This window comes from Accipiter gentilis, unplaced genomic scaffold (assembly GCF_929443795.1).
Source record: "Accipiter gentilis unplaced genomic scaffold, bAccGen1.1, whole genome shotgun sequence".
Taxonomy (NCBI): domain Eukaryota; kingdom Metazoa; phylum Chordata; class Aves; order Accipitriformes; family Accipitridae; genus Astur; species Astur gentilis.
The window spans coordinates 195,503-218,770 of NW_026060989.1; the positions used below are offsets into that span (position 1 = coordinate 195,503).

At 48.3% G+C, this 23,268-nt stretch overlaps 2 protein-coding genes across 49 annotated transcripts in view; one reads left to right on the forward strand and one right to left on the reverse strand.

The window, feature by feature from the left end:
* LOC126037255 (electroneutral sodium bicarbonate exchanger 1-like) overlaps positions 1 to 21,556 on the forward strand; it is a 126,871-nt gene extending 105,315 nt beyond the window's left edge. For 9 of the 22 annotated variants that reach the window (XM_049797543.1, XM_049797540.1, XM_049797548.1 and 6 more), the window contains 3 exons: positions 19,416 to 19,516; positions 20,038 to 20,142; positions 20,413 to 21,556. In XM_049797543.1, the coding sequence (XP_049653500.1) occupies positions 19,416 to 19,516; positions 20,038 to 20,125 (189 nt within the window). In that variant the 3' untranslated portion in view covers positions 20,126 to 20,142; positions 20,413 to 21,556. Of the gene's footprint in view, positions 1 to 256; positions 392 to 1,198; positions 1,367 to 3,291; positions 3,414 to 3,570; positions 3,957 to 4,693; positions 4,875 to 14,726; positions 14,889 to 15,616; positions 15,731 to 16,067; positions 16,230 to 16,841; positions 17,094 to 17,914; positions 17,984 to 18,526; positions 18,701 to 18,799; positions 18,821 to 19,415; positions 19,517 to 20,037; positions 20,143 to 20,412 lie in introns of those variants that run through there. The other 13 variants (XR_007505568.1, XR_007505566.1, XR_007505570.1 and 10 more) reach the window with 11 other exon arrangements.
* LOC126037256 (uncharacterized protein DKFZp434B061-like) overlaps positions 1 to 23,268 on the reverse strand; it is a 306,771-nt gene that overhangs the window by 194,303 nt on the left and 89,200 nt on the right. The window lies entirely within an intron of this gene.

Here is a 23,268-nt window from a genome sequence, read left to right on the forward strand (position 1 = left end):
ATGCTTTGTGGCAAGTCTCTAGAAATGGTCAAGGCCTTGAGGTCTAAGTAGCAGCGTGATGGGTCTTGGAGCGATCGGTAACTTTGGGACAGCTCTGTGTTTTTGATGCTCTGGTTTTTTCAAGTGTCATGGAGGACACTGGCTGTGAGGATGTGTTATTTTTGGAATAGGTGGGAAGCAGGGTAGGGGAGTGGTGGAGGACTTCTCTCTCGAGGATGAAGTGTCTGTTGACAAGCTTTGTGTGTTGTTTTTGCAGGTGATGACAGGGCACGAGAGGTGCTTGAAGGAACCTTGCGTTTAGGTGACATGGCGCTACGGAGGTTGGACTGTGACACGTGGCACTGTGAAAGCTAATTATCGGGTTGAAAATGCACGGATGGTGGAGATGATGGTGCGTGTTGAAATGTTGGTGTAACGGAAGGGCAGTTTGTGGGGAGGTTGGTTGGAAGGAGGTTGGGCTGGGGCCTGGGTTTTTGCAGGTAGGGTGCTTTTTTGAGGCCCCTGCTGCTGCAGACGGGGTGACGGCCTCTTGAGGCCTGTGGACGGTATGATGGATGAGTTGAGAGTGAGGGCTGGCGTTCATGTGATCTGAACGAGTGGTGTGTTGTGAATGTCTCTAACCTTGTAGGGTTCTGTGGTTAAGCCTTTTTGGTTTTTTTTCCTTTCAGGTTGGATGTAGAGTTGAGATGTTTTTCAGGGAATTAGGAAAAAAACCCCAAACTTAGAATAAAAAACCCCAGCTGGGATATGGGTTGGTTTTTGGTGTGTCCTCCCCTGCCCCATTTATTTTTTCTTTTCCCTGGTCCCAGCTGCTCCATGAGGCAGTGTTGATCGCCAATGTTTGGACTGGGGTCTGCCTCGGGCCTGGGTTTTCAAAGGCAGGGCGATTTTTTTGTTTGTTTGTTTGTTTGTTTGTTTTTTTCCAAGGCTCCCGGGAACGGTGTTCCTGTGGAGCGCTCCCCTGGAACCTGGTAATTGCCAGTCAGCACAGAGAGATATGTTGTTCGGTGGATGGTCTTTGGAAGACAGTTGAGGATTTTGTGGGGGGAGTTGGACTAGATGGCCAGCATGGAGTAGGCCAGGGTTGTGAAGTGCGTGAGTGTAACTGTATTTGTCTGTGGTGGGTTTGTAAAATATTTGGTTGCTCTTTGTAGCTTGTGATGTAATGATATTTTTCAATTTCTGGTTTTGTGTCGAGGTGTGGAAGTGGACGGTCTGTCAAGATGATTGGAGGTCACTCGTTTGGTGCCCGGGAACAGGGATCATGGCGGTAATGTCACCTCAGGGAGTAAAACTTCTGGATGTGCAGCGATGTATGTAATGGGAGCGAGGAATGTGGAAAAGACCACTCCGTAGAGCATTGCAGGTACTAAATAGTGGCATTTCTTCTTCAGGTAATGCTAAATTTTTGGAGTTTACATGTATTTGTAAAAATAGTGATTAAAAGAGGACTAAATCTAATAGTGTCAAATATTTGACGAGTGAGGCCATAAGTCTTTTCTATATATTGTAGAAAAAGTACATTGTAGAATTGGATTGAAATACTGACATAGCTGAATCTATGTGGAATGAGTAATGGACCAAATGAAGCACTAAAAATAAAATGTAAAAAAGGCAGGTAATTATGTGTCCTTGTGGGAATTACAGTACTAATGGCAATCACAAAGGGAAGCGTAGAGGGAAGCATGGGCGTTTAGTGCCCATAGGTAACCTTAGCTGTTGAAGTAAGTGAAAGTGTCTGTTGGAATTAGGCATCCAAGGGCGAGTTGTAGATACCTTGAGGTAAATGTAGCTGCTGCTGGGTTAATGGAAAGGGGGTGCATTCCTTCCTCTAGTGATTGCAGAACTTTGAAATTGGAGCTGTAGGTAGAGACCCGTGAAATGGGCTCGGGCGCGGTGCGGCGCTGAAATGGGCTCGGGCGCGGTGCGGCGCCGAAATGGGCTCGGGCGCATGTGTTACTTTTCTTAAAGGGGCTGAGGTACTGTGTAACTCTGAAATGGGCTTGATGAGTGGATAACGTGTGTGTAATATGTGAGGGTTTTTTTTATTCTGTTGTCCTTCTCTTTCCCTGACCCTTTGTGGTGCTCTCTACTCTTTTCATTCATGTCTTCTCTCTCTCTCTCCAACCTCCTGTGCTTTTCATAGTCTCTCTCTATCTCTTGTCATTATTATAATCTGACGCTCTGTGTTACTTTCTGTCCCATCGTATCATGTTGTATGTTTCTCCTGCTTTTTTCTTCATCTGTCCAGATCCCTGTCCCTTGTTTCTTCTATTGCTGTCCCTCTGCCTTGCTTCCTCTTGCCATCTTTTCTGTATTTCTCTCTGTTCCCTTCCCTCTTCCATCCTTTCTAACTGTATCCCCCTCTCCAGCTAGCTGTCCCTTCTCTTTTCTCTCTTCCTCCATGTCTCTCTCACAGCCTATCAATGACAGTTGTTTTTTCCTCCAGTGCTGTCCTGCTCTGTCCCTTGTTTCTCACTCTCATTCTGTCATGCTCCCTGTGTCTTTTTGGAACTCCTCCATCTCTGTCCTGTAGCCTATCACTATTTTTTTCTTCTGCCATCCCTTTGTCCTTCTTTCAGTCTTTGTGTCTCTCTCCCTTTGTTCTCCCTCCCTTCTTTTTTTTCCTTTCTTGCTACATCTCTGTTCTGTACCACAAAAGCACGGAGGGTGTTTAGTAACAGAGAAGAAGGATATAGGCAAGGACAAAGGAAATTAATGGCTGTTATTCGGGAAGAAAGGGGAAGAGGGCCTAGACGAGACTCGCCCCGACTGGGCAAGGATCAATGCGCTTTGTGTAAGAAATTCAGTCATTGGTAGAGGGAATGCCCAGGGAACAAGGAGCATCAGAGGGCTCAAACAGGAAGAACAGTAGCCTCTGTGAAGGGAGACTGACGAGAACCTGGGGAATCTACCCTAGCGGATCCACTGGTTATAATTAAGCTAGGGAAAACAGAACAAGAGGTAGAATTTTTGGTAGATACAGGAGCAACATACTCGGTTTTGAATCAGGCTTTGATGCCCCGGGGAATGATTATGTCACGGTGAAAGGAGCGACTGGCCAAAGTGAAAAGGCATAGTTTTGTAAACCTTTAGAATATAAATTAGGAAAACAGTGGGGCATTCATAAATTTTTATATATGCCGAACTCCCCAAAGGCCCTTTTGGGAAGGGACTTGTTGGAACCATTGGGAGCAAAAATTGTATTCAAGAAGGGAGAAATTACTCTGGAGGTAAAAGATCAGCAAAATATTCAAATATTGAGCCTAACCTTAACCAGTCTCCCCCTAGAAGGAATCATTAATGAGGACATCTTAAAGCAAGTGTACCCGGGTGTATGGGCTACCGATGCACCTGGAAGAGCGAAAAGTGCTCCACCTGTTGAAGTTCGGATCAAGGAAGGCCAAAAGCTGGTAAGAATTAAACAATATCCCCTAAAGAAGAAAGACAGAGAAGGAATCCGGCCGTTGATAGAAAAATTTTTGCAGTTGGGACTATTAAAAGAGTGTGAGTCTGAATTCAATCCCCCTATATTACCTGTTCGGAAGCCCGATGGGTCATATTGGGTGGTCCAAGACTTATGGGCGGTGAATAAGATAACTGAAGATCTTTACCCGGTAGCGGCGAACCCATAGACCCTGTTAACCGTACTAACACCTGAATTGACTTGGTTTAGTGTTTTAGATTTGAAGGATGCTTTCGTTTGCCTCCCTCTCCATGAAGCCAGGCAAAACTTACTCACATTTGAATGGGAAAAGCCCAAGAGCGGTCGAAAGACCCAGCTCACTTGGACGGCCTTGCCACAAGGATTTAAGAATAGGCCTACCGTTTTTGGCAATCGGTTTGCGAAAGACTTGGAATCCTGGGAAACCCCGTCTGAGGAGGGGAAGCTGTTGCAGTATGTGGATGATATCCCAATCGCCACCAAAACAGAGAAAGATTGTACGATGTGGGCGGTGAGTCTGTTGAATTTCCTGGGACTTCAGGGGTACCGGGTATCCAAGAAAAAGGCACAGGTAATGCAAGGCAAAGTGAATTATTTGGGCTATGAAATTAGTGCGGGACAAAGACCTTTGGGACAGGCCTGTAAAGAGGCAATATGTCAAACTGGGAGACCTCAGACAGTAGAAGAGTTATGGACTTTTCTGGGAATGACAGGGTGGTGCCGATTGTGGATCTATAATTACGGATTGCTTGTTAAACCACTGTATGCGTTGACAGCCACTAAGCAGAAACACCTTGAGTGGAATACGGAGACTGAACGAGCCTTTGAGCTACTGAAAAAGGCTTTGATGTCGGCCCTGGCCTTAGGACTCCCAGATGCGAGTAAGCTGTTTCTTCTTTACTCCCATGAGAAGCAGGGCATTGCTCTGGGAATATTAGCACAAAACCTGGGCCCGTATCGATGGGCAGTTGCCTACCTCTCTAAGCAGTTAGGCACGACTGCAAAAGGTTGGCCTGGATGCCTGCGGGCGGTTGCGGCTGTGATACTAAATACACAGGAAGCCCGAAAGTTTACTCTGGGCCAGAAGATGACTGTTCTGGTGTCTCACGCAGTATCAGCAGTACCGGAAGCAAAAGGCGGACACTGGCTCTCTCCACAAAGATTCCTGAGATATCAAGCTATATTGGTAGCGTGGGATGACGTGGAGATTGTAGTCGCTAACATTGTCAACCCAGCTTCTTTTCTCAGCAGGAACACAGGAGAACCGGTACATCGTGACCATTTGGAAACCATCGAAGCAACGTACGCCAGTTGCCCAGACGTGAAAGACGGCCCCATGGAAAACGGGGAAACTCGCTTCACAGACGGAAGCAGTTACGTCCTAAACAGTAATCGACACGCGGGATACGCCGTCACTGCCAGCCAAGAGGTAATAGAATCGGGGGCTTTGCCCAGGAACACCTCCGCACAGAAGGCAGAAATAATTGCTCTAACCCGCGCCCTGGAATTGGCCCAGGGCAAAGTTGTGAACATTTATACAGACTCAAAATATGCCTTTGGAGTTGTACACGCACGTGGAGCAATTTGGAAGGAGAGAGGACTAGTGAGTTCTCAAGGGAAAAATATCAAACACGCAGAAGAAATTCTGAAGTTACTGGAAGCTGTCCAGCTCCCTAAGAAAGTAGCAATTATGCATATTAAGGCACACCAGAAAGCGAGCTCAGATTTGGAAAAAGGGAACGAGCTGGCGGACAGAGAGGCAAAACAAGTGGCCAAAACACAGGTAAAAACAGAAGGGGCCTTAATTCCTGATAGGTGGATTTCCCTAGAAGGTAAGCCAGAATACACTAAGGAAGATCAAAAGCTCATTACAGGTTTAGAAGGGTCATATAATGAAGAGGGGTGGGCTCATACCCCACAGGGAAAGCTAATCGTTCCCTCTTGCTTATTATGGCATTTGATAGGGGAGGAACATAGGAAAAGACATGGGGGAACAGAAGCCCTGTATAATCATCTGATAGGAGAAATTGTGGCTAGGAATTTATACGCCACGGTGAGGCAGTGTGATCGCACAACAGTGTGATCTTTGCCTCCAGACTAATCCTAAGAGCACCTCCAAGCTGGAAATGGGCCAGACTGGAAAAGGCAATGGGCCTGGACAACAATGGCAAATTGCTAATGTTTATTCATTACTAAAACACACCCACTTGTGATTTGCAGCTATGCATGTTCCGTAGCTTTCTCATGGGAACTTCTTCAAAAGTTACTTATGAAGTTATGCCAAGGTCACACTGTCCCTGTTTTTCTCCTGATATCAGCAAAGCCAGCTATTTTCGGCCAAGGCCTAGTCTTGCTGCTCAAACTGACATTCTTTCACACAGAACTCTGCTCGCGCAGCTTTTCTATAGACCCATGTCCTTTTTCATGAAGCCAATTCCCAACAATTCCCCCTTTTTCTTTTTGTGCGAGTAGAGCTTGGTGTGTCAGCTTTGAGACTCCTTTTATCATGCACCCATACGGAATTCTAACTATTACACAGATTAATATCAATATACCCAACCATCATAAGGCTTCCTTAATCAATGACATTACCCATAGTGTTATCCCGCCGAATATTGATTGTAACACTCCATCAAACCAACTAGTTTCTTGCTGGATCTTTGTGTATGTTTCTTCAGCCAATCTATTTGTTTGTATATAGATTGAGGTAAAATTTTAACACCTGCTGTATTGCCCTTTGCAAAGATCTGTGAACACAATTAATTAAACACAGTAAAAACAACATTATACCTAATAAAATACATAAGCACACAAAAAGAGGTTTGATTAATAGCTTTAGCTAGTGACACCCAAACATTCTTACTGTCCCATGGTGTTAACCGATGTGGATCAATCACCGGTGTCACTGTCATGCTGCTTACTACAGTCAGTGTGTTCCATATCAATCTCAGCATAAGGTTTCAAATTTATGGGTAAATCAGGAACGTATCTGCCAGACATGGATGATGTGATTTTTTTGTCCAATTGCTGTCAAGGCTTGCCGTCCCGGTGCACTTAGTTGTCTTGTAGAAGTTAAGCTATCGCTGCCCCTCAATAAATCCAGCAGCGGCTGTAAGTCTGTATTTGTAATACCACAACAAGGTTGAATCCACTGTAGGTCTCCGTTTAAATCTTTCTCCCTATTTTTGTTTTTGAGCAATCCAGGCTTGCTTAATAACTTGGGATGCCATTTTCCTTAATAAGCTGAACAAGGTAAAACTGTTACAATAGCTAAAATCACAGTAACTACAATAATGCCCATAATTCTTTGAGCCAACCCGTTACCCCTAATGACCCAGACCATGAGGAAAATGAACCATCTATACATTCTTGTGCCATCTTGCTCCACGAACTCAGCCCAGCAATCGGTAGGTGCCAGCTTTCCGTGGGCGTCCCCACAGAGGCAACGATGGCCTCACCGTACACCAGCCCGATGCTCTTTGGAAAATCCCAGTATTTATACATTTGCAGAGGAACGGGTTTTAGCACACGTGGCCAGCGGGTGCCAAAAGTCCGCCTCGGTTGCAATCTATGACGCATGCGCTCGCTGGCCAGGCGCGCTGCACGAGTCATAGCCATCTTGTCTATTGGTTCATGGGCTTTACGATACAGTTGCGATGCACAGAGAATCTTGACCTGTTATGTTAGCCAAGGTGACCTATACATTAGTTTTTGGCTGAGGTAGTATTCATATTGCCACATCATCTATGATGCTCCAGATGATGATGGTCATGCAAATCGAACAGGAGTCCATCGTGGGCCTGTATCTGTGGAAACACAATCAACCTCGTTCCCAGGTTATTAATGGAAATAGACCTTACCCCTAATTTTGGCTTTAACTAACTTTTACCCCACACTGTCTTCCCGTAATCACACTATGTTTAATCAAATTATGCTTTACACACTTTTTACCTAAAGCAGGTTCTATATACAATAAGGCACGCTGTTCTGAAAACCTCTCTGAAGGACTCCGTGTCCACTAGTAATACTCTATTAGTTAGAATCTGTCAGATCAGTGGCTCCAGCACCCGCCGGTGCCGTGCCAGTCGCCATTGGAACAATTCCGGGTCCAGCATCAGTGCGAAGCCATGGCTTGTCCCACTTAGCCAGGATCTCCCAGTAAGTTTTACTTCTGCTGATCTGCACCATTTCCTGGATTCTGGGTCCTTATACATTACCATGATTCCTGTACTTTGTTGCGTCCTTTCTGCCTGTAAAAGAACATGATGCACTACCATTGGTGGGTCTTTGTGATCACCTGTCAATCTAAGATAATTTAGCACAAATAAGGCTTTGGCCAATCGTTCCTCTGGGAGTAAGCCCTGGGTTCCCCCCTTTTGTTTTTGCAGCATGTTCTTTTAGGGTTTGGTTGGCCCATTCGACAATAGCCTGTCCTGTGGGAAGATGTGGAATACCGGTACCGTGGTGAATTCCCCACAAATTACAAAATCGAGCAAATCGTGTAGAACCATAGGCTGGGCCGTTGTCCATCTTAATTTCTTGAGGCACACCCAGTACTGCAAAAGAAGCGTGAAGATGTCATTCAATATGTAAGGCCTTTTCTCCAGTTCGTGCCGTGGCCCACATGGCAGCAGGATAGGTATCAATACACACATGCACAGAACGCTTTGCACCAAACCACATGACATGGGTGAAATCCATTTGCCACAACTGCAATGGCAAAAGACCTCGTCGGTTAACCCCACAGCCCAAGCCGAGCCCTTCCTTTTGACAATCAGGGCATGCTTTAACGATACCTTGGGCATCAGTAAGTGGTAAGTCAAATTGCTTTGCTAACATCCTAGCGGGTTGGTGCAAGAACGCATGCGATTGCCGTGCTTTGTTGAAAACGATTCCCTGGAGGAGGCTCCCGTGGCGCTGCAACCAATTGGTCAGCTCTGTCATTTCCCGTTTCTCATCTGCACAGTGTTCTCATACCCAAGAGTTCTACCAGAGGGGTCATATTGCCATTAGTGATACCGCAAAGATTCCGCACCCACTGGATATCTCCCACAAGCTTCTGGACATGATGTAACATTGAAATTTCTCATGTTATTTGAACCTTCTGAGGTTTAACATTGCTAGCATTTATGTGCCACCCCAAATACTTCCAAGGTGCTGCCTTTTGCACCTTTTCAGGAGTGATTATTACTCCGCGATGGCTTAAGATGTCCTGCAATTGAGTTAAAATCTCATCCTGTGGCAAGTTACTGAGGTAACTGCTTTCTTACAGGCTCTGATGCCCAGGCCACATACACCTGACGCATCGTGGGGGAATTGCGCGTTCATTGCGGTAACACGACCCAATGGTATCTCTTATAGGGTTCTGCCTTGTTAATCGATGGTACCGAAAAGGCGAACCGTTCAGCGCCATCTGGGTGCAATCTTTTAGATTTATAATTAACAAATCCCATTCTTCTGGAAGCATAACTGGAGATGGCAAACCTGGCTGCAGGGCTCCCATACTGTGCATCACCACATTCACAGCTCAGATCATGTAACAGTCTCCGCTTCCCACTTTTCTTGGGAATGGTAAATATTGATGTATTCCATGGACTAGTAGAAGGAACAACTTGTCCCGCTCTCAACTGGTCCTCAACTAACCCTTGTATTTTTAGTAGCCTTTCAGAATTTAGCAGCTACTGATCAATCCAAACAGGTTCATCTGTTTTCCAGTTAATTTTCAGAATCGGCTACCCCTCAGTGACCGCTCCTAAAAAGGATGCGTCACTAACATTGCCTTCATTTGGCTCAATAAATCATGGCCTACGAGGCCAAACAATTCAGTTGGGGTAGTCATGACATACGGACACGTCGTAATGTGTTCACCATCGGGGAACACAAATGTAATTGGTAGCTGACTTACTAAGGTGGCTTGTGTGCCCCCTATCCCTGCAATACCAAAGTTTGGATTGATCGATGGCCATGATGGAGGCCAAATGCATTGTGAAATAATCATAACATCAGCACCTGTATTGATTGTCATCGGTTTCTTGACAACAACTCCATCGGGCCCTTCCAATTGCACTACCTTTTCTGGTTTACCTCTTGTTGTGTCCATGGCAAAGTATACCTGCGGTTTCCCTGTGGAGCCGAATCCACCATCTCCACGTTGTACTTCACCTGGGTTCGGAACACACGACCTGAATGGAACTAATTGTGCTATTCTGGTACCTTTAGGAATAGAAACAGGAGGGATTAAAACATGAATCATAATTTTCACAGTCCCACAATAATCTGCATCAATAAGCCCTGGGAGCACCAGAATTCCTTCTAGAGCTGTTGAAGATTGCCCCATTAAAAATGCACTAAGTCCAAACCCCAATGGTCCCTTTATGTTGACTGCGGTTTCCACATCCACTCTGGAGCTTCCTGCGGTGGCGGATCTGGTGGTTGCGAGGCTGCCTGAGGGCTGGCAGCTCAAGCCCCTTGCGTTCGTGTCGTCGCGCGAGGGGCCTTCGCAGTCGGTGTAAAGTTTCCCTTCTTCCTGTATTCTTGGTGGTATGGTTATCTTTCTTACACTTGTTGCAGCACTTACTGTTAACAGTACCTGTACATTTGCTCCTAATGTGTCCACGTTTGCCACAGTTAGAACACTTGACCAAGGGTGTCTTACTGGCCTTGTGTTTCTTTGTAGCTCCTTGGAGAGCTGTGGCAGCATAGGCTACTTTCTGTGAGTCCACTGATCGATCCGTGTATTCTATCATATCAACGATGTCTGCATTTTTCGGCAAATTACACAATGCTTTGTGTGTCTTTTCAGTAGCATTTTCAAAAGCGAGTATTTTGAACATGTTTTCTTTCATGCCCTCGTTCATGTCAGGGTGGTCATAAATTGTATTCTCCTGTTTCACCTGGGTAAAAGCATGGCTGTACATATTGTCTGGTACGGTAAGAAAAGCTTGATACGCCAAGATCTGTGATAGATGATGAACCTCAGTGACACATTGTAACTGAGCGTTCCCTGATGCGAAGGGTCCAGCACCCATCGGCATCTGCATGGTTACTCCCCATAGGGGATCTGTTTGTTGTCGTGATGTTGCTTGTTCCCTATCACAGAGCTTCTCCCACTGCCAGAAAAACACTAACATTCGGGCGGGTGTCAAAATCAACTGTGCTAGCCGTTTAATATCTCGAGGTATCAGCAGAAAAAATGAATTGCAGTATTTGGTGAGTTAACGCAGATTTGATTCTGTACTGACTCACAGCATTCCTTAATTTCTCAATGACCTTCCAGTCAAACACCTCCCATTTTTTCTGTCCATTTGATGCAATAACTGGGAATGCTTAGAGCATAGTCCCTTCTATAATGGCATCTGTTATTACACCCCTCCAATGTCTCTGCCTTTCTTCTGCAGCGGCTATTACAGGCGGCTCTGCGTCTGTCACGGGTGCGGTTGGTTTCCCCGTCTCTTTTCCCCATTTCCTTTAACAATTCTAACATTGTCTCTTTTTGTTCTATTATTAGAGTAGCCAAGTCCTTGTTTGCATTATTTGAATCAGGGTGTATGCTAGGTATAATTTGTTCATGTTGAACGGTGGTATCTGAGGGCTGGTTTTTCGTAGGCAGATTTTTACTCACTCCCTGATTCTGTAGGGTTTCCTTTAATCGTACGGTTAGGGAGGCTTGGGAACTGTCGGATGGCTGATTAATATCGGCAGTCCCAGGGAGTGGAGCAGAAGTCAAGGGCACGAGAGTAGGCGAACAAGCTCCAAAAAGTCTCTCTCGCTGCATTATGTTTTTCTCCCCGCTTTTCCCTTTCGCTTGCGGTTGGAGAGAGAGCGCAGCAAAAGCAGACGCAGACGCTTTACGATCTGCTTTCATTTCTTACAGAGTTGTCTTAATCAATTTCCATAAAGTTACAAGATCTTTAACTTCTTTAGACCCGTCACTAATTTCATCCCATAGGGAGGTTCCGATAGCATTCCAGGTACTAAGCTCAAAAGCTGTACCCACACTAATTGAAAGGTTTCTGTCCTTGCTTCATTAGTTTTTTAGCTGATTTATCATCATCAGTTACCATATCCCATAATACGTCTCCTAATCTACGCCATTCACTCTCCTTAAATAATAAATCTGGATTCTTAAAGCATCCCTTAACGCGACCAACCCCGAAATTTGCTTAATGCAGTTTACTCCCCGCTTTTCTAAAAAGCACTGTAATAATTTTAGGGCTACCTCTTGATCCATTGCCGGCCGGCTTCTTGATACTCCTGGGTGCTACCTTGATTAAGGGACCTCGGTTAAAAAGTCTTTGCAGCCTTTTTCCAGTAGCCCTCACTGACGGCGAACCCCTTTTGGATGGTCCAGGCACGAGAGTTAACACACCAACCAAGACGATCAGCGTTCGGTTAATCTTTTGCCCCCCGGTCGCTGCTACCGGTGCTTCTCAGTGTCCGTCGCTCCAATTATTCCCCTTTCTTCGGTCCCCGTTCGGGCACCATTTGTTGGAGCGGCGGAGGAATGCACATAAGTCGACCCAATATGAGTGATAGAAGTGATTCAACTTTATTTGCACGGATAGCTCATATTTATACAGTTTGCGATAATTATGCCTACTAGTCCTAATATGATTGGTACATTGCTAATGTTTATTCATTACTAAAACACACCCACTTGTGGTTGGCAGCTACGCGTGTTCAGTAACTTTCTCATGAGAACTTCTTCAAAAGTTACTTGTGAAGTTATGCCAAGGTCACACCGTCCCTGTCTTTCTCCTGATAACAGCGAGACCAGCTGTTGTTTTTCTCCCAATATCAGTAAAGCCAGCTATTTTCAGCCAAGGCCTAGTCTTGTTGCTCAAACTGACATTCTTTCACACAGAACTCTGCTCTGTGTGAACTTTTCCACAGGCCCATGTCCTTTTTCAGCAAGCCACTTCCCAACAAAAGGTATTCCTAGAAAAAGTTTCCCGTTTATAAAGCAGGAGTTTGTTGGGGCTGAATTACAGTTCCTTTGTAACTGAATTGGGTCAATATTCCGAAAAAGGGGAATATGTTTATTTTTGAAACAGGTCAATACTGCATGTGTTGTGCTGGCAAGGAGGAGGCTTCTTAAATGTAGAACTTGTTAAATTTAAAAGCACACCTCCACTCTCCATAGTATTGCTTCTATGTTAATTCAGGGTTAAGATATTCGTTCACTTCAGTTTCTGTGAATCTGTTAGGGCAGCGTGCTCTAAGGTGATGGGAGGGAGCAGGGGGAAGAAGGGGAGGAGGAAAAGCAAAATATCTGGAACCTGCTCTTCCATGACTCCTGCAAACTGTAATGTTATTTTTTTTTCCCAAGCCTGAAAACTGTACTTGGCAGTGGGATTGTGGCTATCTTGTTAATATTCTTCCTTCCTTTCTTGTTTTGGCCTCTCCAGGAAGCGATTCGAGTAATCCTTGGAAATCTTGATGATTTACATGCATTTTCTACAGACCACTATCTTTCTGTGTACCCTTTCTTTCCTACTTGTAAAAGAAAAGGTCCAATGACTTGTATCTGTTGGGCATTGCTTAATTTGACATTCCTGCCTAGTAGTGCGCAGATCTTTAGCTGGAGTACGACTCCTCTGAGCTTCGCAGTTTTACATTAGCTGAAGATCCTCCTCAGTTGTTGCCTTCACCAGAGAACTGATGTATGTAAAAAGAATGTTTTGCAGTGTTTTCAGATGGCCACCCCTGCGTTCCAAATCTGATTTAGCCAGAGAAAACGAACGTGCATATATAAAGTCCCAGGAAGCCCACGTAATGCGATTGCAAGGAAAGCTAGTGCGTTGTTTCAAAAGGTTAATAAAATGTAAAGCGCAGCAGCGTTGGCCCTCTAGTAGAGAAGACCGCAGTAGTTTTCTTGTAAGGTACATTAGGATTAAGTATTGTAGTTGCTGTAGTGTAAAGGGTTACGGAGAAGTTACTCTCCTGAGGCTGTTGTTGCAGAGAAAAGTAAGTTAGTGGAAGGAGAAGCCTTTTCAGTCCTAAGGTGCGTCAGTTTGTGAATCGGATCAGGCCCTTCGGCATCATCTCCTCCCGTGATTCCGAGTGCCCAGGAGTAATGAACACCCGCGTGTTTCCGCCTCCAAGGCATCCCCTTCCAGTCTCGGCAGACTGCGTTATTGCCACCCCTGGTCCTAGCAGGCAAGAACGAGATCATCCTCTTTCTCTGTCAGAAGCTGGTAGGTATGAGAGCAACTTATTCCTGTTGCTGCCAGGAAGAGAAAGTAGCCCAGAGCATCGTCAGACTGGAGGCACCCAAACAAAGGAAGCCTCGTTGTTGGTTTGCTTCGCTAAAGCGCAGCCAGTTTTGCCTGCGTGCTTGAGGAGGGTTTGATTCACGAGCTTGTATTTCTGGAACTGGGAAGTCCATCCACCTGCTCAGGCAGCACCGGGCCCTGCGGAGAACTGCAAGCTCAGAGGCCTGGCGTGATGAGTTGTCCTGCAGTCTGTGTGTCGGGCTCCTCACTGTAGCATACCTCTTAGTTAATCGCCAGCTGTGGGAGTCCTTGAAGCCAAACTCAAACGAACAATTTCATCCCTTAAAGGAACTGACTGTGTCATCTAGGCAAATCTTGGGCTTCATCTCTGGTCCTCAGGATGCAAATGGAGTAAAAGTATTCATGTTATCTGTTTCTTCCTGAGGTCAGAGGCACGTAAGAAGGCTGCTGCCTGGCGTCACCCATTCGTGCATGCATGAGCTCCTAGGTGTGCGAACTGCACCCCCAGGAAGGAACGTCTGTAACTGTGGCGTTTGTCATGTCAATTATCTTTTGTTCTCCCATTTTGAGGAGGACTGTGAAGTGAATGTAATGATGCTAGTCCTGTGAATCCTAGTCCTTTTCAGGTTTAAAAATAATTTTTAAAAGAATTACTTTTTAGTTAGGAAAGCTGATGAGGTTTTCTTCACAGGGTTGGGAGAGCCTGGCATGTTGTTTTTTGCGGGAAGATGTGAGGACTGAAGCCAGATGCAGTTAAGGAAACACAGTGCTATGAATGCAAGCAACTGATGGAAGAGTGTCACCTGGATGAGTGTTTCTTGTAATGTGTTACTAGCGTATGGTGTCTCCTCACATCTCATTTCTCCGCTGTGTAGTTCGATGTGTCACTTGTTCAGCTGCTGCTGCTCATTAAATATAAATCTCCATTGGCAGGAGCAGTTACAGGGTCGTGGATCTTGGACCAAGATCCTCAAAACCCCCTAGCTATGCGAGGTTTCCCTGCCGCACGTGCACTGCCTTTGTGTCCTGACGCTCTGTTTCTCCAGAAATGTCAGTATTTGCGTGGGGAGTTTCAAGGACCTGCCTGTGGACGCGACGGCCCCTACACCCCTGATGTATTCTTCTGGTGCTGCATCCTCTTCTTCGCCACCTTTGCCCTGTCAAGCTTCTTGAAGAAGTTTAAAACCAGCCGCTACTTTCCAACCAGAGTAAGTAGAAGGAGGTGGCCAGTGTCCATCTCCGCACTCGTTTCCCAAAATGGCTTTCCTGGAGCACTAAGCAGTATTTGCCCTACCTTGGTCAAGCTGGGAAACGTTGGCCTTGCAGGCCAAGCTCTCCAAGAGCTTGGATGTCCCACACTCATTTCCATGAGTGCAAAATCATCGTAGCGTTTCCCACCTGCCTCGTGACCTGCCCCAGATTGAAGATTTTTGGGGTTTGATTTTTTTTAATTTTTTTTCTTCTCCTCAGGTAGTAGGAAGTCAGGTTTCCCAAAGTTTTGGGGGTTGGGGTTTTCGGTTTGGTTTTTTTCCCCTACCTTCTGCGCATTATGTGCTCGAGTGGAAAGTAGATTCGAATGAGGAGCTTCCTTTTGAGGACTAAAGGATGCCTCAGTGCCTTGTTGCCATTGTAGCTGTGAGTGTAGCTGTAGTGGCAGACATGTGTTTTCTTATTTTTAATATTATTATTATTATTTTTAGATTTTGACTTAAACCAACCCTTGTTGGCCTAGTTAAGCTTTTTTTTATTGTCTGACCCCAGATCTCACAGGGACAAACACAGCAGCAGTATCTAAGCAAGGGATCAGGCTGCATGTGCTCAGAGGGGTGGTGGGATTTGGTTAAGCAGCCTTAATGTTGTGGATGTCTGCAACTCTTGCATCTCACCTTACGGCCCTGTTTGCCATGCCCCTCTCACCTCTGGTTTCTCGCCCCAGGTACGGTCCACAGTGAGCAACTTTGCTGTTTTCCTCACCATCGTCATCGTGGTGCTCCTTGACTTTGTGGTTGGGATCCCATTGCCGAAGCTCCAGGTCCCCCATGCGTTCAAGGTACGGGGTGTTTTGGCACGTGGGGGTGCCACAAGGTGATGCCGGGGCAGGGCAGGGCTGAGTCTGGAGGAGATGCTGGTGGTGTGACCATCTCCTCTTCCACCTCCAAGTGCCTTGCTTCCTCCTAGAAATGAGAAGATGGCCCCAAAACTAGATACCTACAGGGGAAGTATCTAGAGCTGCTTGCAAAGAGGAGACTGGCACTGCTGAAGCCCCCGGGAGAGGGGGACATGAAGCCAGGGCTGGGAGGTGCTCTGACGCAAGGAGGGAGGGGAAAATGAAAGCCAGTGGAGTGCCTGGGCTGGGAGACGATGCTGATGTATGGGCTTTGTTGCAGCCTACCAGAGACGACCGCGGGTGGTTCATCAACCCCATAGGACCCAACCCTTGGTGGACGGTGTTGGCTGCGCTCGTCCCAGCTCTGCTCTGCACCATCTTGATATTCATGGACCAGCAGATCAGTGCCGTTATTGTGAACAGGAAGGAGCACAAGCTGAAGGTAAGGGCCTGCGAGAGATGACTCCAGCCCCTTCTGGGCTGCAGGTCTGGGGGGAAGCTCTTATTCCCGATGCTTTCTGAAGGCATTGGTTTGGGACAAGGTCAGGCTGCGTGGCAGGATGCTCTCCTGGATTAATGATGATGCAGGGAGCAAGTGACAGGGCAGTTCAGATGAGCAACCTTTTGGAGGAGCAAATTAATCTTGGAGCAATAGAGAAGTGCGTTTTTGTTTTAAAATGGCAGCAGCAGCAGGTGTGGGGAATGAATTGTTTTGATGCGCTGCCAGGGATAACTCAGAGTCACACCTTCCTTGCAAGTGGTACAGTTTTCTTTGTGAGTGGAAAAAATGGTTTGGTGCTTTTGGGTTGTGGCTTGTTGTTTTTTGGAGAAGTATTTAATGCACAAGCTCTGCATATCCATTGTGTCTGAACTCCTGCCAGATTTTCATGCCAGGTGCTTGTGCAAAGCCTGCATACACCCTTGCTTGTTTCCATTTCTTGTTTTGAATTCTGAAGAAGTTGACTTGTGCTCGAGCAGGGTTTGAGTCTGACTTGCGACGTTATCCTTGCTCTTGTGCTATGGGATGCTCTGTTTCTTGTTTTCCTGCCTGCAGAAAGGATGCGGGTACCACCTGGACCTTTTTGTGGTGGCCGTGATGCTCGGGGTGTGCTCTGTGATGGGGCTGCCCTGGTTTGTGGCTGCGACCGTCCTGTCCATCACCCACGTGAATAGCCTCAAAGTAGAGTCTGACTGCTCAGCTCCAGGAGAACAACCCAAGTTGCTGGGGATACGAGAGCAGAGAGTCACTGGCTTGCTGATCTTTGTGCTCATGGGCTGCTCTGTCTTCTTCACTTCCGTGTTAAAGGTGAGAGGAAAATGCAAACCACCCAACAACCGTGAGCTTGTTGGAGGTTACAGAAAAACAGTCCCCTCTCTGCAGGCCTGAGTAGTTAGTTGTGGAGCGGAGGAGGAGGAGGTGGTCCCAACCCTTGGGGCTTGACCAACGGTGGGAACCAGCCTCGGTTAGGTTTTGCAGCCCTTCAGGCCCCCGTTTGGTGTGCTCGAGGCGAGCAAGCAACGCAACTGCTTGAATTTTTGGGTGTCTTTCAGGCCCACCCATGTTTATGGGTTACAGTTGAGCATATTCAGACAAGCACATCTGCTCTGTTTCAAACAGGCAGCCCTTTAGTGGCTGCAATTTGCTCCCCAAATGCCGCGGAGCAGCCGTTCCCAGGAGCTAAACACACTGAGGTCATCCCTGTGGGCTTCCTTGCACGTTCCTCCCACAAAGTAATCTCGTCTCTAGGCTAAAAGGAGGCCTGTGGCCTTTGCCTGTTGCCCCAAGAATAGGCAGAAGTGTTTCTTCTACCGCCAGAGAATGCGGCATAGGGTAGCACGGGTGAAATCGCCTATTTTCCTCCAACCTTTCTGGAAAATAGGATTATTCTGAGGAGAGATAACTCCCAAGTTCAGCCTAAAGCAGAGCCTTAGCTCACTCGTGCGCACAAAATGGCAAAACAATGGTTAATATCTGACCCATCTCTAAGCCTGAATGGAAGCTGGAAAGCTTCAAGCAATTTTAGGCAGTGCCTGTGGAAGAGGGTGGTAATACTGAAAATGCAATACAGAAAAATAAACGATTGCATTCTTTCTTTTTTTTTTCTCCCCCCCCCCCCCCCCCCCCAGTTTATACCAATGCCTGTGCTTTATGGCGTCTTTCTCTACATGGGTGTGTCGTCGCTCAGAAGAATTCAGGTACGGACTCTTTTACAGCGTGCAGCATGTCGGCTCCCTGGTATTTTGTCTCTGTAGCAGCAGGGAAAAAAGCAGTGGCATGGGAAAAACTTCTCGCAGAGCAAGCAATGAAACTCTTTTGTGTAAGAAAGAGATTGGTGGAGGCACAGGAGGTATAGAGGGCTGGGAGGACCAGGCAAGTTCAGCGCTCTCTGTTGCAGGGTTTAGGGCAGGTCAGTGTTTGGTTACGTGAAAAGCGGGGGAATTTGGTGCAAAGGGAAGGCAGTTTCTACCACTGGTGGAAATCCTCGCGGGGGGATTCAGTGGGCCGAGAAATGCTAATAATGGAATGGCATGGAATAGTTGCCGTTTGGTGGGCAGCTCTCAGGGGCAAGCCGGTTGCTAGATGGAGCGAAGGGAAAATGGGTGCTGCTCCCAGGAGGAATGCGGTGGGATCCAGTATTTCTGACGGCAAGCGAGATGCTGCAAAGTGCCTCCACGTCTCGAGAGGGCCAGAAACTTGCCGCAGTCCCAAGGTGGCAACCTTTCCCTTTTATTTCGCAGTTCTTTGATCGCTTGAAGCTGTTTTGGATGCCAGCGAAACACCAGCCGGATTTCATCTACCTGCGGCACGTGCCCTTGTGAAAGGTGCATTTCTTCACGGCGATCCAGCTGACCTGCCTCGTCCTGCTCTGGACCATCAAGGTGTCCCGTGCCGCCATCATCTTTCCCATGATGGTAAGAGCTGCCACCGCTCGGCAGCGGGGTGTTTGCAGCGTTGGAGTGAGAGGTGGCATCGTCTCTGAGCTCACCGCATCTTCCCTCTTATTCATGAAGGTTTTGGCTCTCGTATTTGTCTGGAAAGCGATGGATTTCTGCTTCTCAAAGCGAGAGCTCAGCTTTCTGGATGACCTTATGCCAGAAAGGAAGAAGAAGTTGGACGATGCCAGAAATGAAGCTGGAGAAGAAGAAGAGGTAAGGCTTGCTGTGTCCTCGGGGCTGGACATCTCCGTGTGTCTGTGAGATTGCCTGTTTCTCTTACAGCTTGTCTGGAAATGTTGGGGGAAGATCAGCACTCAATCGAAATAGATCCCAATAGCCTGTAACTTTTGTAACCTTTGTTTCCTCAAGTAGCAGTGAGCTGAACGCTTGAATACAGGTGTAATTTTTAAAACGAGTCGTTTTTCACAAAGGTCATTATCATTATGATGATTATTATTAGATGCTGCTGCGGCTGCTGCTGCTGGCAAGACTTGCTCATAATCGTGTTTTGAACACACAGTCCCCCTGCCCCGAAATCTTTGGAGTGAACGGTTTCTCCCCTGCTGCACTAATACCTATAGCTGCCAAGGGGCAGAAGCGGAGGGCAGACTGCTAAGTTTGTGCTGGGCATTCAGCTTATCTCCACTTTGATCAAAGACAGAGAACGTGATTTGTCCCTTTTTTACATCAGGAGTCCAGGAGGGCCATGGAAGCTGCTGCTGCTGCAAGTTCAGTTCAGCTGAACGTGGGGAAGACCAGTGACGTGGATATCCCAAAGCAAAGCAGTGACGGGTAAAGCCCCACCAAGCGCCAGGACCCCCGGCAAGATTAGCTTGATGGTGTTTGGCAGAATTTTCTCCACTTGCCTCTTTGTGGGGCATCCCACAGAAACCAGCAGGCAGCTTGGTGGGAAAATCGAATTCGGGGGCAGGGCTGCAGGAAGTGATTGCAAGGCTCTGACCGCAAGCAGAGTGGCTGCAGCACTCGCGTTTGACCCCCAAACCTTGCCTCATCAGTGCTTTTACGGTAGCTGGAGATCCTCATACTTAACACATGAGGAGTTGCAGGCGTGATCTGTACCAGCAGTGGCTTAGGAACCCGGACCGGGGCTAAGCCCCAGCAAGAGCCTTTGCACAGAGCTGTTGCTCTGCAGCTCCCCGGCTTGCCTCCCAAAACTCCTCATCCAGCAAAACCTCCCACGGTTATGCAGAGCTTTGATTCTCGGGGCTCCGCTGTTCCTCTTGCTGATGCTAATGCCCTTGGTGGCATCAGTTCCCATAATCACGGATTGCTATGTAAAATATTTATTGCAGGACTGATCCTTCTGAGATTGTTATCCTGGATGAAATGTCACAAACGACCATATGGAAGGCTCTCACTTTGAAGACAGAAACCCTTTGAATCCAGGGAGGAAAAAGGTAAAGGATTGCATGTGATCGTGACCGTGCTCCTCAGCAAGCGACGGCGCACACCTACGCTTTTCCCACGCTTTGGCCGGCAAGGCTGAGCAAACGGCCTGTCCCTGGGAACAGGCAGTGAGGACCGTGGCATGCAAACCAACTCCTCTCTGCTGGGGTGGTCCCCCAAACAGGGCTGAATGAGCAGCAGCTGGCAGGTCTTCCACTGATGATGCTCTCCCTCTTTTTCTCTTCCCTTCGCCTTTCCCCACTCCCACTTTTCCCGTTTAGGAATCTTGACTTTGAAGGAGAGGAGTGAGAGCGTGACTCGGGGATGTGCCAACGCAGACAGAGGGAGAAAGTGCTTTGTTTCAGTTGGAGGATTCCCATTAAAGCCATGCAGATGTTTTCAGTTATCCTTGGTGTGCTTCAGGCATTCAGTATCTCTAGACCAGCAAGCTGAGGTGAACGTCACAGTCAAGGGGAGTTTGGTGGTGTTAAGTCTGTGTGCGTACGTGTGTGGGGGGGTGTGGGTTTGTAGTGGTAGAGGGACTGCTATGGCTTTATCATTCAGTGCTCTTCTTTTAATACCTAATTCCTCCTCTTTTTTTTTCTCTTTTTTTCAAATGTAAACTGGGAATGTCCAAAATAATTTTCTGTTATATTTGATGCATTCTCCACTTTCTTCTTGATCACAACCGGGTTTTTGGTCTGGTTTGGGGTCCTGGCTTTAATTCACTCTTATGTCTCTTACTGGTACGAGAGGGATGCCCTCTGTGGCAGGGCAGCATAGAGAGCGTCCAAGCAGTTGGCCTAAGGTGAAAGAAAAGCATTTGCTCCCTGCGCTCCAGTTTTACCTCTCTTGGTTGGTTTGGTTTTGGGTTTGTTTTTTTTGCTTTGGCTCTGCCACCAGCCTGGGAGCTGCAAAATGCAGAACTGCCACCTTCTTGTCCCCTGGCTGTAAACTGCATCTAAGGGAGCACTTCAGGTATTTGATTTTGCATACACCGTATGGTCACAGGAGCGGCCAGATGAGACCTGGGGCTCTGTGTCCCTGGGCTGCTCCCTCTGTTGTTTCTCCACTTTCCTTCTGTATTGGATCTGGATGAGTTGGAGTTCCTTTACCTGACAGCAGCCCTCGTAGTGCTGTGCTCTGTACTGGTAGCTAGAAAGCTGTTGATAACACAGCAGTGTTTTGGCCATGGCAGACAGCCAGAGCACACCCAGACACCCAGACATCCAGGCGTCTTCCACATGGAGGCCACTTCCCACCTCGGCTGGCCAACGCAACGCGCTGCCTACCTTCTTCAAGGACGTCAGCAGTTTGATGCTGACGAAGCCCATCTTGTTCTTCTGGACATGTTTCAGGAGGAAAGCATCCTTGGCCAGGTTCTTGTCAGAGAGGTGGAATTCCACCCTGGACACAACCCTCCTGGCCAGCTGCCGGTCAGGGACGGGGTAGCTGCAGTCCAAGAGATCAGCCCCCAGAACATCGCTCGCATCGCAGAAGCTCCCGGAAAAGCAGGGACACGGGTGTGACTTGGTGGCCTTTGGGATGTGCAGCACTGCCCGGTCCCAGCCACAGCGGTGCAGATGGCAGAGTCTTGAGGAGCGGGGTGGCTCAGCTGCGCTCTGAAATGAAATGGAGTTTTATGCTTTTAGAAGCGCACTTGCCTTCATGCCCCCAGCATCGGTCCCTGCCACAAGTCACGCAGCACATGGCCTTGCACAATCTTGCAGCCAGAGGTGCCTCACGAACAGAGCGCAATCTCTTTGATTACCAGGATACAGGCCAGGAGAGATCTTTGGCCTCCGGTTCACGGCAGTTGTCCCGACTCCCCCAGGCCACACACTGTTCACACAGCGGGAGCGAGAGGCCTGTGTCCTTGGTACCCTTGGGGTGTCCTTGCTAGCGCCGAATCCTCCAAGCACGAGGAGGGGATGTACTAACCCCATCCCTGGCATCCCGTAGAGCGCAAACAGCCCCAGCGCCCTGACACCGGACGTTGGGCAGAATCCAGTCCTTTTCTGGGAGCACGCGGCAGCGGGTACTGTCTCCTCCGGGGTGTCACGCACCCAGGGAAAGGGCCACCCCCTCCCAGGGGGATCCAGAGCTGCTGCTTTTCCCAGCAGGAGACTGAAAGACCTGACAGCACTACTGGAGCGAGGGCTGGGGGAAAGCGTGCCACCGAGCGACACCGCGTGACCTTCCTTCGTGCCCTCGAGGTCCTTTTTCCTATTTCTGCCTCGCTCCGGTCAACGCAGCAAACAGAAGCGCGGGCAACGGTCACAAACGCATTTGCCATCTGGCGCAAGGAGGCTGTGGCTGCAGCTTGGTGCCCACTCGGCTCGGCTGAATCAACTTGTTCTTCTTCCCCCACCGGAAAAATACTGTTGAAAGCCAAGAGCATTTGCACCCGCAGACCCCGAGAGCCGCCTGTAGGCCCCGGGGCCACCCCAGCCTCCCTTAACTCTTTCCCTCCCCAGGAGGAGCTGGGGAGGCTCTTGGGGGTGGGGCGGAACACAGGGAGCCCCCGCATTCCTTCCGGGGAGACGCCAAAGAGTCCTTGGCAGCTAACAGCCAGAAGGGACCATGGCACGGCCACCAACGCAGCTCCCACTGCCTGGGCCCTGGGGCCCCCCAGCGCCCCAGCTTTTCCAGCCATTCGTGCTCCCCAAAACCTTCTACCCTTGAGGTAGGGACCGACCCCAACCCCTGCAGCCCAGGGATGCTCTTGGAGGACAAGAGCAGAGGTGACCGCCGGCCATCGCTCCTGTCTCATTCTCTCAGGCTCAGCCAACCTATGCCGCCTGCCCGCACGGGAGCAGCCCTTCCCTGCAGCCCAGGCTCCCCAGGCACCACCAGCAGGTATGGCACCCCAGTCTGCTCTGGCCCCTTCGCCATCCCCATCACACCCGTTCCCCCGGCACTTTTCGCATGGGGGTTCAGCAAGCCCCGGTGAGCATCCTTGCCCTCGCCCGGGCGGCGCGTGCCCAGTAAAGCCCATCTGCAGAGAATTCCCCAAATATTTGGGGCCACCTCTCCCCTTTCACCTCCTAGATGCCAGTCTCCTCCCCGATTTGCAACCCTGTCCCACCGGCACAGCGGCTCACCCCGTGGGGATCACCCCGGCCACAAGCTCCCCA